General features: G+C 39.0%; 2 protein-coding genes across 2 annotated transcripts in view; both read right to left on the reverse strand.

The window, feature by feature from the left end:
* Positions 1-1,771, reverse strand: part of npr2 (natriuretic peptide receptor 2) — a 149,470-nt gene extending 147,699 nt beyond the window's left edge. The window contains exon 1 of the mRNA XM_079581235.1: positions 760-1,771. Coding sequence (XP_079437361.1) covers positions 760-1,468 — 709 coding nt within the window. The 5' untranslated portion in view covers positions 1,469-1,771. The remainder of the gene's footprint in view (positions 1-759) is intronic.
* A 2,321-nt stretch (positions 1,772-4,092) lies between these two features.
* alad (aminolevulinate dehydratase) overlaps positions 4,093-15,524 on the reverse strand; it is a 31,000-nt gene continuing 19,568 nt past the window's right edge. Inside the window, exons 9-16 of the mRNA XM_079581268.1 lie at positions 13,927-14,062; positions 13,716-13,799; positions 11,038-11,126; positions 10,882-10,937; positions 9,167-9,254; positions 8,982-9,068; positions 5,930-6,059; positions 4,093-4,277 (exon numbers count right to left, since the gene is read on the reverse strand). Coding sequence (XP_079437394.1) covers positions 4,219-4,277; positions 5,930-6,059; positions 8,982-9,068; positions 9,167-9,254; positions 10,882-10,937; positions 11,038-11,126; positions 13,716-13,799; positions 13,927-14,062 — 729 coding nt within the window. The 3' untranslated portion in view covers positions 4,093-4,218. The remainder of the gene's footprint in view (positions 4,278-5,929; positions 6,060-8,981; positions 9,069-9,166; positions 9,255-10,881; positions 10,938-11,037; positions 11,127-13,715; positions 13,800-13,926; positions 14,063-15,524) is intronic.

A 15,524-nucleotide genomic window follows, 5' to 3' on the forward strand; every position in this document is an offset into this window, starting at 1 on the left:
TTTATCTTTGTATCCACTTTTCAACAAAACATCTCTATCTCTAAATTCTTCCCCAAACCTCAGCACAAAGGGAACAGCTGAGCGTTTGCCTGACTTGATTCAAACATTTCCCACTTTTTTCATCACCTTTGAATAGTTTTATTTGGGAGAATGAGATGAAGTTAGAGTGAGAATGTTTGGTCTGCAGTGTTGAAGCGCAGTGTTTGCCTTTTCTTGCAAAACATGAATTTCGCTCGAGTTTCATAATCGACCCTGAGTGTATGAAAAACACCGGAAGGCCACGAGCTCGTTATCCTTCCATTCATGAGTTCGGAGGCAGCGCGAGCTCTGCAGCGCATCCTTGGAGCGGCCGCTTCTAAAGGCGCGTGCGTCACTGAGCGCGTTCCATTCAGCGCGTTTGTCTCTCACGGCCTCCAGCCTTTGTCTCAACTTTCACTGTTTACAACACACTTAACGATATAGATCTATAAACATATATATGTAGTCACGGACACGAGCGCAGTCTCACCAGGTGCAGATCTTTTGTTGTACTTGTTGTGTCTGGCCTTGAAACACAGTGATCATAATGGCTGAGAGGCTGACAGCGGCTCCGTCAGAGGTTTCTACAGGTTTAGACCATATTGAGCTAATGCTGCTGATCCGCTCCCCCGTGGGCTGATGGGATATTCATGGGAACAGCAGCCCTCCCTGCGCAGCGGCTCCGAACCCCCCTCCCCAAAGCCCCAGATGGACAAAGTTCGGGACAGTTTGGGTACTCACTGCGGCCGTGCTCGCGCATGAAGCTGATGAGCTCGCGGTACTCCTTGTGGTCGTCCTGATAGGGCTGCGCTTCCACCGTCACGTTCATCTCGTCCTTCAGGTTCAGGAAGATTCCCTCGGACAGAAAGTAGTGAGGCCGGTCATCCTGCCGCAGGTCGTGGAACACCACCATGGCGCGCGACGTCCAGTTGAAGTGCGCGTGCAGTGCGTTGGCAAACTCGCCCAGTTTGGTGGTGGAGGGTCCCGAGCGCACGATGGTGCGGTATTCGTCGCGTTTGTCAAAGCCGTACGCGGGGCCGCCCGCGGTGACGAGCGGCAGGCGCCAGTGGGACGCGAAGCGGCCGACGGAGGCCAGCGGGTACACGCAGCCCGGGCCGAAGAACACGTCCGGGCGCACGTAGAGCTTGGCGTCCACAGCCACCACCTGAGCACGGCTCTCTGCGCACGAGCCCGCGGCGGGGTCCTCGGTGCTGAAGTTGAGGAAGCGCACGGAGCGGCCGAGCAGCAGTCCGCGCCGTGCCAGGTCATCGTGTGCCATGCGCAGCGCGGGCATCACGCGCGGCAGGGCCCACGCGTACTTGTGATGGTTGTCCGGTAACATCACGGCCACCGTCACGTTTCCATCGCATCTCCGTGCCACGCACGAGCACAGCGCCACAAACAGCCAGCACCGCACTCCCACGCGCCACATTTCACGCGTGGATCCCATGGAGCGCAGGGCGCGAGCGGCTCACATAAGCTCCTGTCCGCGCGCTAGGCTGTCCGCTGGCACGTGCCCGTTTGAGCCATGCGTTCCCACGCGCCAGAACCACGGTCTCCTTTGTCCAACCGTCCACTGCGGCGCGTGCCTCTCACTGCCGTGCGCTCTCGGTGAGTCCTGCGCGCGAGCAGCTCCAAACACTCCTTCTCCACGTCACACACACACGCGCGCGCGCGGACACGCGGCTCAAGTCACAGCCCACTCCGAGACCCCGCAGTCCAGTTAGGAGCTCTGAGAACCGTGTTTGACGCTTTCCATGGAGACCAAAACAAACACACGGAAGCACATGTTGTATCTGTTTATCCGGAACCACCACATGCCTTATTAGGACGAAAGAACGACCCTCTGCGCGTGAAAGGACAGAGATTCTGTTGGATCTTATTCTCCGTGTCTTCAGCACAAACCGAGACACCGCGTTCACAGATTTAGAGACAAAAAACACGGCCACGCGCGCGAGAACAGACAAACTGATGTGGAAAAGTTCGGGCTCTTAAAAGCGACACAAGGCTGTTCAATGGTCCGTGTGCTCCCCCTGCTGGCTGCCTTTAGAACTGACAGTGCCGTTCAGCATCAGGACGTGGCCCCGCAGACACTGAGCTGAATCAGGGCTTCAGAGATGACGAGTTGTTCTTTTTAATAACCTCACAACTTATTTTGATTGGTTTATGCAGTAATGGATTCAGGAAGTGCTGAACAGTCCCGATCAAAGGTTTAAGACCAGTTAACAGACGGCAAAAATTCACATTTTACACGGTTGGATCTTAACCTCTTACCTCCCGCCTGAACCAAATGCATTCTGTCCTCTTTTGGCCTGTGTAACACCTCATTTGAAAGCTAAGACCCACAAAACTGACTTTTTTCCTCGCGTTGTTGCTGTGTTGGGTCACCTTTTGTATTTGAAATTTTTTTTTGGTCACATTTTTGTTGAATTTTTGTCACATTTTTGTTGAATTTTTGTCACATTTTTGTTGAATTTTTGTCACATTTTTGTCACATTTTTGTCATATTTTTGTTGAATTTTTGTCACATTTTTGTTGAATTTTTGTCACATTTTTGTTGAATTTTTGTCAAATTTTTGTCACATTTTTGTTGAATTTTTGTCATATTTTTGTTGAATTTTTGTCACATTTTTGTTGAATTTTTGTCACATTTTTGTTGAATTTTTGTCACATTTTTGTCTCATTTTTGTCAAATTTTTGTCACATTTTTGTTGAATTTTTGTCACATTTTTGTTGAATTTTTGTCACATTTTTGTTGAAAGCCAAAGTGGAGAAAATGGGATCCGTTCAGGTGGGAGTTAAGAGGTTAACAAGGGTGAGACTAGTTTATTTTTGTTTTGTTTTATGGAATTCTAAATGACTGTCTTACCGCGTCCCGTGCTGGCTCTTCTGGGGCCCTATAAGCTAAAGTCCACATGGGGGCCCTACAGTAGCATCCCATGGTTATTCAATAAAGATCGAATCTATTTGCAGGGCAGAAGTGGAACATACAGACCTCAATTCAGGCCCCGCCCCTTTGTGTGAGAACCACTAACCACTAAGCCACTGTGAGACCGGGATTTAGGACGACTACTAGTCTGTTTCTTGAAACCTGCACCCAGGGGCGGACTGGCCACATGTCCGTTCTGGAAGAGCACAGAGGGGCCACTGGCTCTAGGGCCACAGGTCCCGCCTCAACCGAGCTTTACCCAAATCTAAAAGCGAAAAAGAAAAGCATCAAAATAGCGAGAAAAACACGGACAAAAACTACAACAAAACGTGAGAAAAACACACAAAAAATGACTGAAAAAAGAATGAAAAAAAACAACAAAAATATGACAAAAAAAAGTGACAAAAATGTGATGAAAGCTCAACAAAAAAATGACAAAAATTCAACATAAATGTGACAAAAATTCAAAAATGTGATGAAAAGTCAACAAAAACATGAAAAAAACACGGACAAAAACAACTACAAAACGTGAGAAAAACACAACAAAAAATAACAGAAAAAATAATGAAAAAAAAAAATGTGACAAAAGCTCAACAAAAAAATGACAAAAATTCAAAAATGTGATGAAAAAACTACAAAAACCTGGAAAAAAACCCAACAAAAATATGACAAAAATGACTTGACAAAAAGTTTCCATCACTTTTGTAGGTCTTAGCTTTCAAATGACGCATTACATTGTTTCTCTCCAGTTGAGAACCTTTTAGATTTGGGTAAAGCCCAGTATAAAAAAAAAAAGTGAATCTAAAAGGAATTCCGTGGAGTATGGTGCACCACAAGGTTCACTTTTGGGACCACTATTATTTATTATTTATATGAATGATTTTGCTTCTGTTTCTACGACCACCTTTCCCGTTCTTTTTGCTGATGATACCAATAAAAAAAATATAAAAAAATACACCTTTATCTGTATTACAAAGAATAATCAAACAAATACAAACGCAGATGGGGTTTGGATCAGTTTATTCTGTTTGGTGCTTGTCATTAGTGCATAAACCTGTGTAATCTGGATTAGTATTATTATGGCTGTAATCATCTCACTATAATCTACCAATTCATAAACTCCCCCAAATCTCCCTTTGGACAATGGTAGCCCTTAAATCCATGACATACAATAGAAACACAATAAAAGCTCTACACTGATTGTACAGACGGCTCGAGAAGGTCACAGCACGTTTTGATCTCTTCAGAAACAGAAGAAGGGTTTGTCGTCTTCACGGTCGGAGCCAGTCGAGCAGCTGCGGCGTGTAGTACGTGATGATGATGTCGGCTCCTGTGGAAAGTAAAAAGTGTTTTTCACATGTCTAAAGTCCGATGCATTTCAATGGGAGACGAGCGGCCACATGGAGGTACGATAGCAATGGCGGCCACTCGTGTCATCGCCAAAAAGCAGAGCAGCCATTGCATCCATCGCTGTTGGTTAGTGCGAGATCGGATAATCCGGAGGGACAGTCTGCTGTGAAAACGTGAGATATCATGATACAAATGAAGGTTAGGGCCAGGGAGATGGTTCACCTCTTAACTCCCGCCTGAACCGAGAGGATCTTTTCCCTCACGTCATCAGATTTTTTTTCCCAACTTTTTTTTTGTTGGGCGTTCAACTCATTTTTGTAACTTTTTTGTCATTTTTTATCACATTTTTGTCATTTTTTCGTCCATTTTTAATAATTTTTTTGTCACATATTTCTAATTTTTTTGTAATTTTTTATCACATTTGTGTAATTTTTTTTGTCACGTTTTGCCACATTTGTCATTTTTTTTGGTCAATTTTTAATACATTTTTTGTCATTTTTTATCACATTTTTGTCATTTTTTCATCCATTTTTTCGTCCATTTTTAATAAAAATTTGTCACATTTTTGTCACTTTTTTGTATTTTTTTTATCAGATTTTTGTATTTTTTTTGTCAATTTTTTGTCAATTTTTTGTCATTTTTTATCACATTTTTGTCATTTTTTCGTCCATTTTTAATATTTTTTTTGTCACATTTTTCTAATTTTTTTGTAATTTTTTATCAAATTTGTGTAATTTTTTTTGCCACGTTTTGCCACGTTTTTTTGTCAATTTTTCGTAAATTTTTTTGTCATTTTTTATCACATTTTTGTCATTTTTTCATCTATTTTTTCGTCCATTTTTAATAAAAATTTGTGTCACATTTTTGTCACTTTTTTGTATTTTTTTTGTCATTTTTCATCAGATTTTTGTCATTTTTTTGTCCATTTTTAATAAATTTGTCGTCACATTTTTGTAATTTTTTTGTAATTTTTTATCACATTTGTGTAATTTTTTTTGCCACGTTTTGCCACATTTTTTTGTCAATTTTTCGTCATTTTTTATCACATTTTTTTCGTCCATTTTTAATAAAAAATTGTGTCACATTTTTGTCACTTTTTTGTATTTTTTTTGTCATTTATCATCAGATTTTTGTAGTTTTTTTGTTAATTTTTCGTCAATTTTTAATCAATTTTTTGTCACATTTTTGACATTTTTTGGTCCATTTTTAATCAATTTTTTGTCCATTTCTTGTGACATTTTTCGTCACTTTATGTCACATTTCCATCATTGTTTTATTGCTATTATCACAGCTTTTGTCCAGAAGCTTTTGGACTGGGGTAAAGTCAAACAGGAGAAAATGTGCTCGGTTCAGGTGGGAGGTTAAGGGGTTAATTAAGGATTAGGATTATTTGCATTTTTAGACAAACCAACTCATAGATCTATACAAACTCACAGCAGACGTCCCTCCGGAGCAGACGATCTAGCACTAACCATCGCTGTTGAGGGCGGATGTGCGTCAGATATACGGCCGTACCACAAACACGCAGATAGAAAGGTTCCGGCTCCCAAACATTCCCAAACATTCGCCTCCTTTTAGGCCCCAGCTGCACACTTAAATCAGGCCCCTAAGTGTTTCATCAATCCGTGTTACCTGCTCTGCGGAAAGCCGTCATGGCCTCCATCACCGCGGCCCTCAGGTCGAAGGCCCCGGCCTGCGCTCCGTGCCACATCATGGCAAACTCTCCAGAGACGTTATACACGGCCAGGGGGTGCGACGGGAACTGCAGAGAGAGAGACGGGACGTTTCGTTACACTTCAGAATAGGGCTGCTCGATTATTGAAAAAATAATAATCACGATTATTCTTGTCATAATTGAAATCACGATTATTCAAACGATTATTTGTTGCCTTTAAAAAAAATCCATCAAAAAAGTGACAAAAATCCATTAAAAAAGTGACAAAAATCCATCAAAAAAGTGACAAAAATCCATCAAAAAAGTGACAAAAATCTATCTAAAAAGTGACAAAAATCCATAAAAAAAGTGACAAAAATCCATCAAAAAAGTGACAAAAATCCATAAAAAAGTGACAAAAATCCATAAAAAAGTGACAAAAATCCATAAAAAAGTGACAAAAATCCATAAAAAAGTGACAAAAATCCATCAAAAAAGTGACAAAAATCCATCAAAAAAGTGACAAAAATCCATAAAAAAGTGACAAAAATCCATAAAAAAGTGACAAAAATCCATCAAAAAAGTGACAAAAATCCATAAAAAAGTGACAAAAATCCATAAAAAAGTGACAAAAATCCATCAAAAAAGTGACAAAAATCCATCAAAAAAGTGACAAAAATCCATCAAAAAAGTGACAAAAATCCATCAAAAAAGTGACAAAAATCCATAAAAAAAGACAAAAATCCATCAAAAAAGTGACAAAAATCCATCAAAAAAAAGACAAAAATCCATCAAAAAAGTGACAAAAATCCATCAAAAAAGTGACAAAAATCCATAAAAAAAGTGACAAAAATCCATCAAAAAAAGACAAAAATCCAGCAGAAAAAAGACAAAAATCCATCAAAAAAGTAACAAAAATCCATCAAAAAAAGTACAAAAATCCAGCAGAAAAAAGACAAAAATCCATCAAAAAAGTGACAAAAATCCATCAAAAAAGTGACAAAAATCCATCAAAAAAGTGACAAAAATCCATCAAAAAAGTGACAAAAATCCATCAAAAAAGTGACAAAAATCCATAAAAAAAGACAAAAATCCAGCAGAAAAAATACAAAAATCCATTAAAAAAAGGACAAAAATCCAGCAAAAATAGTGACAAAAATCCATCAAAAAAAATACAAAAATCCAGCAGAAAAAAAAAAAAAAAAATTGAAAAAAAAAATTGAAAAAGAAAATTGAAAAAAAAAAGAAAAAGATAATCGATTTTTTGCGATTATGCTATTTTTGTAATCGTTTACTGTTGTAATCGAAATCGTAATCGAATTTCGATTAATTGCACAGCCCTACTTCAGAACGCAACATGAGCGTGAGGAGAACTGGAAGATTCTAGACAAACATGAGCTCCTCCTCCAGCTGCTGAAACGAACAGGGACTTTCTGAGCCGAATGCCGTCCACTGTCGGCACGCACTGATGGAGGAAGCGAGGACTAAGGCTGACATGGCAGTTTTAGGGGTATATTTGGGGATTTTAGGATATCGGCCGATCTAGCGCCGATAAAAGCCGATATCTCCGGGACCGAAAGTGATGGAGACTTCATGTTTTTTTCATTGGAAAGAATGTGAAGATCAGGGCTTTAAAACGTGTCCTCCCACAACTTCCTTTGCCTCAGGGGAGCAGAGAAACGTCGCTATGAAAATTGGTTAGCTACGAGTTTGACTAAAGCACTGAACCTGGAGAATTCAAGGTTCAGTGCTTTTTGTAGTTATTTTGTCGCTTTTTTCAAGAAGCTTTTAGATTTGGATAATGCCAAACTGGAGAAAATATGCTCGGTAAGGTGGGGGTTTGAGGTGAATGTCCCACAGAAACCATGATCCAGCTGTAGCAGACCTGGGCCAGTAGGTGGTGCTGTTGGGCAACATTAGGAACATAGTAGTGTAGGGCTGCTCGATTATTGAAAAAATAATAATCACGATTATTTTTGTCATAATTGAAATCACGATTATTCAAACGATTATTTGTTGCCTTTAAAAAAATCCATCAAAAAAGTGACAAAAATCCATCAAAAAAGTGACAAAAATCCAGCAGAAAAGTGACAAAAATCCATCAAAAAAGACAAAAATCCAGCAGAAAAAAGACAAAAATCCATCAAAAAAATTACAAAAATCCAGCAGAAAAAAGACAAAAATCCATCAAAAAAGACAAAAATCCAGCAAAAAAGTGACAAAAATCCAGCAAAAAAGTGACAAAAATCCAGCAGAAAAAGACAAAAATCCAGCAGAAAAAAGATGAAAATCCATTAAAAAAAAGACAAAAATCCATTAAAAAAAAAGACAAAAATCCATAAAAAAAAGACAAAAATCCATAAAAAAAAGACAAAAATCCATCAAAAAAGTGACAAAAATCCAACGAAAAAAAGACAAAAATCCATCAAAAAAGTGACAAAAATCCAGCAGAAAAAAGATGAAAATCCAGCAAAAAAATTACAAAAATCCAGCAGAAAAAAGACAAAAATCCATAAAAAAAAAGACAAAAATCCATAAAAAAAAAAAAGACAAAAATCCATAAAAAAAGAGACAAAAATCCATAAAAAAAGTGACAAAAATCCATCAAAGAAATTACAAAAACCCAGCAGAAAAAGACAAAAACCCAGCAGAAAAAGACAAAAATCCAGCAGAAAAAGACAAAAATCCCATTTTTTTTTAATTTATTAAAAAAAATAAAAATAAAAAAAAAAAAAACTATTTTTTTGCGATTATGCTAATGTTGTAATCGTTTACTGTTGTAATCGAAATCGTAATCGAATTTCGATTAATTGAACAGCCCTATAGTAGTGTCTGAATCAGTAGCCCTGTTCTCTTGTGTTGAAGTCTTCTGTTTCTCTAACACAGAATTCTACTGACTTTACCACTTTGTGTGAACAGGAAACACTTAAGTTACAGCGGATCTTTACTCGGTTGAACTCTATCCATGTTTCATCAGTGAACATTAAAGTGTCACAGGAGGTTATAAGAGTGAGGTTCTTTAATTTTCACCTTGTCTTTGACCTCTCTGACGATGTCCAGGTAGGGCAGGCCAGGTTTGACCATCAGCATGTCGGCTCCTTCCTTCACATCGCGCTCCTGTGGGACAGTTACGGAGTTACACAGAGTTACACAGAGTTACAGAGAGTTACACAGAGTTATAGATGTGCTGAGCAGTGTACATAGTGTATCCATACCACGGCTCTGAGGGCCAGGCCCCGGGCCCCTGGGGGCAGCTGGTAGCAGCGTCTGTCTCCGAACGCAGGCTTGGACTGAGCTGCGTCTCTGTGGGACAAAAGACACTGTCAGGAAATAGGATTCTGGTGCTTCAGGGACATAGACATTGTATTGGATTTTGGCCAAATACTTTTTTTCCCCACTGTATTTCATTTCATAAGATTTGTAAAGATTCAATGAAACACGGGAATGAGGGGAGGATTTGATATTCAAAACCAATGATTAACTAGAAATGCAATGGCTGTGCCATTGCGATTGACTGCGGAATTGCGGGAAGCGAATGCAGAAATTGCATAAACTGTTCAAATTGCATAAATTGCTTTATTTGCATAAACTGGTAAAATGCATAAAATGTCATGTTGCATAAACTGTATAAACTGCAAAAAGTGGTAAAATGCATGAATGGGTTAATTTGCATAAATTATGTAAATTGCATAAACTCTTTAAAATTCATAAATCCTAAATGGCATAAACTCTTACGTTGCATAAACGGTTTAAAATGCATTAACTGGTTAAATCCCATAAAGTGGTTAATTTGCATAAATTGTTAATGTTGCATAAACTTTTAAATTCCATAAACTGGTCAAACTGTTGAAATGGCCTCAGTGCTTGATTGGCAGAAGCTGCACAAATGGTTGAAAGGCCTGGAGTTTCCCCATTGGCTGGATTCCCCCATACACACCAATGCAAAAATTTCAAACTCTCGTATAAAAAAACTGGAAAACTGCAGAAGGACAATTTTTTCTCAAAACCCACAAGTTGCAGAAGCTGAACATGCACAAAGTGCAGAAAATGCAGAAAATGCAGAAAAAAGTGCAGAAAAGCATGGATTTGCGGCAGCCCCATTATAAGTCAATGGGAAAAATCTCTGACATTTTGGCCGATTGCGGAAAAACCATAAGTTGCAGAAGTCCCAAAAGTAATAGCACCTTCTCCTCAACATGCGGAACATTTTGATGCATAACTTGCATAAATTGCACAAAGCATGAAGGTGCTGAAAGCCGGAGAAAATCGGGAAAAAGATGGAAGAGGAATAATAATAAAGAACATGAAAACCAATAATTGACTGCGGAAGAATTCCGCAGTCAATCAATTATTAACCATTATTAACCACCACTGGATACAATGGACAACTTTTGAGCAAAGGCTTGTTCACATTTCAGTATGAACTTCGGCTGAATTAGATTTTCTGTTTTAGTGACTAGATCAGGGGTCACCAACCTTATTTCAGCTGAGGGAGACTTTAAGAGCATTAAGTTGTTCGAGGGCTACCAGTTAAAAACAAATCCTAAAGACTTAAACGTACACTGTTCACTGTTCTTTTATTTTCTTAATTTAGATATAAATATTGCTTGTTAATTACTTTTAAGACCTTCATCTTGGCATTATTCATTTAACTGCTTTTCAATGACCCACAGAAACCCTTCAAATGGTAAATTGCATATATTATATTTTCATCTTGCACCGGCTCTTTTGCCTTGATAAATGTACCTTCAGAGTACCTGGGGAACTGGAGCCACAGTTTTGGGGACATTTCTAGCCCCCTCTCAGATGTGGACAGTATTCCTGTATTGTATTGACTTTCATGTAATAATTATAAGGTTATGTTGATCCTGATCATTCACATTGTTGATCATTTCTGCTCCTGTCTTGTCTTTTCTGCAGCTGAACTCACCTGAAGGGCCCGTAGTAACAGGAGGCGAACTTAGCGCTGTAGCTCAGCACTGACACCTGCAGGAGAGGAAACAAACTCAGACCCCGAGCGAACAAAGTCAAAACGTCTTAAAGAACACCTGAAGAGACTGAAGAGAACCAGTGTGCTAACATTCACCTTGTTTCCCAGCCCATTGACCAGCAGGAACTGTTTGATGGCCCTGACCCGTCCGTCCATCATGTCCGAGGGAGCGATGATGTGGCAACCTGGGAAAAGGGAAAAGTCAGAACTGCAGACACTATTTGTGATATATATAACCAGTGGCGGCTGGTCCATTATGGGCGGTGGGCGCCGCCCCTGCTATCAATTTTGCAAATAAAATAAAAAGTTTTAAGTTTAGCAAAATCATAACTTTCTTATGTACAGGTGTTTTTTTACACTGGCGTGAGGGGGAGCGGAGGTGAAGGAGCGTGTCATTGTGTCTGCCTGGTTCATCTTGTGCTGTAACCGCTGTAACACAGTCTCATAAATGTGTAGTTTTGTGCTCGGGGCGGTGAGGAACAGCGCCCACGAGATCTAACCAATGGCGCTCTACTATGGTATAAAAACGTCACTGTATATCATTTATTCAACCAGTCAGAGACGCGCAATAATAAATCCCCGATGGGCGCTTGGCCTCAGCGCCCATCGGGGATTTAACAGGTGAAAGACAAGGAAGCTCTACTGTAAACAAACGTGAGGAGCAGCTCTGAGCTCACGGACGATCGGAGAAAAGACGGAGAAGCTTCGTGTTGTTTCCTGAGAGGAGGTGAAAGGATTTAGTCAAACTAATGGACTTGGGACTTTCTTCAGTCAGAAGTCATGTCTAAACGGACTTTCCTGAAGGTAGCATGATGATGCTAACTAGCTCGTCTGCTTTAGCTACTGCTTGTTTATCTCACACTTTGGGACAACCCTCGCTGACTTGGACAGTTATGTCCCAGGACGTGGACATTTGATGGAGAGAAGATTCAGGACCGTGAGGAGGAGCTACGACAGGAGAGGAGAACGTCATTCACTCACTGAGGGAAACGGAGGAGGAGCTCCAGGTGCTACAGGAGGAGCTCCAGGTGCTACAGGAGGAGCTCCAGGTGCTACAGGAGGAGCTCCAGGTGCTCCTGTAGCACCTGGAGCAGGTGCCTCGGAGGAGGAGGACTCTTGTCTAAATATGAGCTGCACATTATTTGTGAGCGGATCATTTGTCTGTCGGTTTATACTGGTTTAAACCTGTGGCTCTGAGGCTCATAATGAAACCACAGCAGGTCTGAGACTAAAACTGTACATGAAATCAAAGAGGAAACACCTCCTGCCTTTGTTCTGGTTCTGTTGGTACAAAACACAAATCAGTGGTGCACAACACAAATATGTATAGTGACTATCACTACACTTTAGTCAGAAATTATTCATTTTTTTGTTGAATAAAACTAAACGGTAAGTTTTGAATATATTCTACATAAAATAATAATATTAAATGCCTCTAAGATAACTTTCTTTTTTAAGTTAAAAACAATGTTTATAAGTATCTTCTAAAATATAATTGAAGGTAGGTAGAGGCAACAGCCCCCCCTAGTTTTCACATCACCAGCCGCCACTGTATATAACTGAGCTTTTTCTGTTAAGTACTCAGCTTGCCATCAATATCAATAATAAAGAAATAAAGATGAACTATTTCCTTTTACTTTAATAGTAAATTCTTTCTTCTTTTATGCGGAAACCAATATATTCTGTAACTATTAACTAAATAAATCTTCCTTTAAGCAGCTTTAAGCAGTGAGTATATAGACGCTTCCATGGTATTAATCAAAAAAATAAAATCACAATGTTACTCTACAAAAGGAGAAAGTCAATCAAAAATATATAGAAGGGGGTCTTTAAACTAAAACTGCTGTCGTACTCCGTCTGTTGATTGAATTTTAGTTTAATCTTACTGCCCTGGATCTGGTTTTAATGACCAATTTCATCATCTTTAACCCCTTAACTCCCGCCTGAACCGAGCACATTTTCTCCAGTTTGGCTTTACCCCAGTCCAAAAGCTTCTGGAAAAAAGCTGTGAAAATAGCAACAAAACAGACGAAAACAATGATGGAAATGTGACAAAAAAAGTGAGAAAACATTGACAAAAATGTGACGAAAAATGGATGAAAAAGAGGCAAAAATGTCACAAAATGTCACAAGAAATTGACCAAAAATTGACGAAAAAATGACAAAAATGTGACAAAAATGTGATAACAATTTGACAAAATAAAAAAAATGACAAAAACAATTGATGAAAAATTGACAAAAATGTGATAAATATTTGACAAAAAATGACAAAAATGTGACGAAAAAATGACAAAAATGTGACAAAATGTGACAAAAAAAAGACAAAAAAATGATAAAAATGTGATAAAAATGTGACAAAAAATGACAAAAATGTGACAAAAAAATGACAAAATGTGACAAAAAAATGATAAAAATGTGATAAAAATGTGACAAAAAATGACAAAAATGTGACAAAATGTGACAAAATGTGACAAAAAAATGATAAAATGCTACAAAAAATTGACAAAAAATGACACAAATTTGATAAAAAAATGACGAAAAAATGACAAAAATGTGACAAAATGCTACAAAAAAATGACAAAAATGTGACAAAAATTGACAAAAAATGACAACAATAAAAAAAAAAAAATGACAAAAAAAGTTACAAAAAAGCTACAAAAATGAGTTGAATACCCAACAAAAAAATAATCTGATGACGTGAGGAAAAAGATCCTCTCGGTTCAGGCGGGAGTTAAGAGGTTAAACGAGTTGTACGTGAAACAAAGAAGACTGACCTGCTTGAGCGTAGGTCAGCGCCACCTCCGCCAGGCGCAGACAGCTGGCATCGTTGTTCAGAGTGCCGTCTTCGTTCAGGATCCCTGCAACGCCATCGGAAACAAAACATCGCTATCGTCAACACGGGACAAAACTGTACGTGTCACAATAAAACGAGTTGTGTACGTTATTTGACAGGTTTCCTTTATTCTGATGATTTTCTGGACTGACCGCAGTGTCCGTGGGAGGTGTAGGGGCAGAGGCACACGTCGCAGGCCACCAGCAGCTCGGGGAACACGGCTCGGATCTTCCTCACGGCGATGACGGCGGGGGTGTCCTGGGAGTCCGCCCCCGAGCCCCTCTCGTCCTGAAACAACAAGCACCGCATGTTTTCTGGAACGCACAGAACTGCAAATAATAACAGTTACTTAAGTTTAGTTTTCGGTAGCAGGTTCGAGAGTGTGATGATGTCACCGGACCCAGTTTTTCCTACTAACAGCATTAGACTTTCACAAGTCGTAGCTAAAAAGAAAATGTATGAATTACATAAATGATCGTTAAGCTCTTAACTCCCACCTGAATGGATCAAGTTTTCTCCAGTTTGGCTTCATCCTAATCAAAAACCTCTTGGGAAAAAAGCACCAAAACAGCCACAAAAAATGAGAAGAAAACAAGGATGTAAACGCAACAAAAATGTGACAAAAAATCAACAAAAAAATGACAAAAAATCAACAAAAAAAGTGACAAAAATTCAACCAAAATGTGAAAAAAATTCAACCAAAATGTGACAAAAATTCATCAAAAATGTGACAAAAATTCAACAAAAAATGTGACAAAAATTCAGCTAAAATGTGACAAAAATTCAGCTAAAATGTGACAAAAATTCCACAAAAATGTGACAAAAATTAATCAAAAATGTGACAAAAAATTAACAAGAATTTGATAAAAACTCAACTAAAAAATTTCAAAAACTCTAAGCTCTAAACTAAAAAAAAAGACATAAAAAAAGTGACACAACACAGCAACAACGCGAGGAAAAAGATCGGTTTTGTGGGTCTTAGCTTTCAAATGAGGTGTTACACAGGCCTATATAATGGCCAAAGAGGACAGAATGCATTTGGGTCAGGCGGGTGGTAAGAGGTTAATATCAGTCACTGGGTCCATGATCTCTCTGTACAAGATCAAACATTTCCTCAAAAACAAAATCTTTTTTCCTCTGTGTAATATTATAGGCTATTACAGTTTTGTTTCTTATAGTAAGACAGAGGGTTTAGTTTTACCTGCTTGACTAGTTTCGATCACTTCCTGTGATCTTCCTCAGAAGCGACACCAGGCTCTCCCTACTGACTGAAAAATCCATGTAAGCTGCCTACGACACGTCACCTCCACCACCAGGTGTCGCTTCTGAGGAAGATCACAGGAAGTGATCGAAACTAGTCAAGCAGGTAAAACTAAACCCTCTGTCTTACTAAAAGAAACAAAACTGTAATAGACTTAACTAAGAAGACAGTTTGAACCTTCTACAAAGGATAATATTATAGGCCTTTAGAACGCTGTGATGTCACCTGATACCCAGCAATACATTTGCATTTATGATAAACAAATATCATGCTACATCAAAACAAATGTTAAAAGAATAGGCCACCGTTTTTACATGCTGAGATATGTTCTTACCTTATTTCCTATTACTACACCTTACAATATAGTCCCCCCTTTTATCCGCTTAGAAAATCCACATTGTTTAATTTTGTGTAATTATACTTTGTAGTGTAACACTTCACGTAACCATATTTAAATAGGGAAAACGTGGAAGAGCTTGGTAGCTTCTA

The sequence above is a fragment of the Gobius niger genome (assembly GCF_951799975.1).
Source record: "Gobius niger genome assembly, chromosome: 22".
Lineage (NCBI taxonomy): Eukaryota > Metazoa > Chordata > Actinopteri > Gobiiformes > Gobiidae > Gobius > Gobius niger.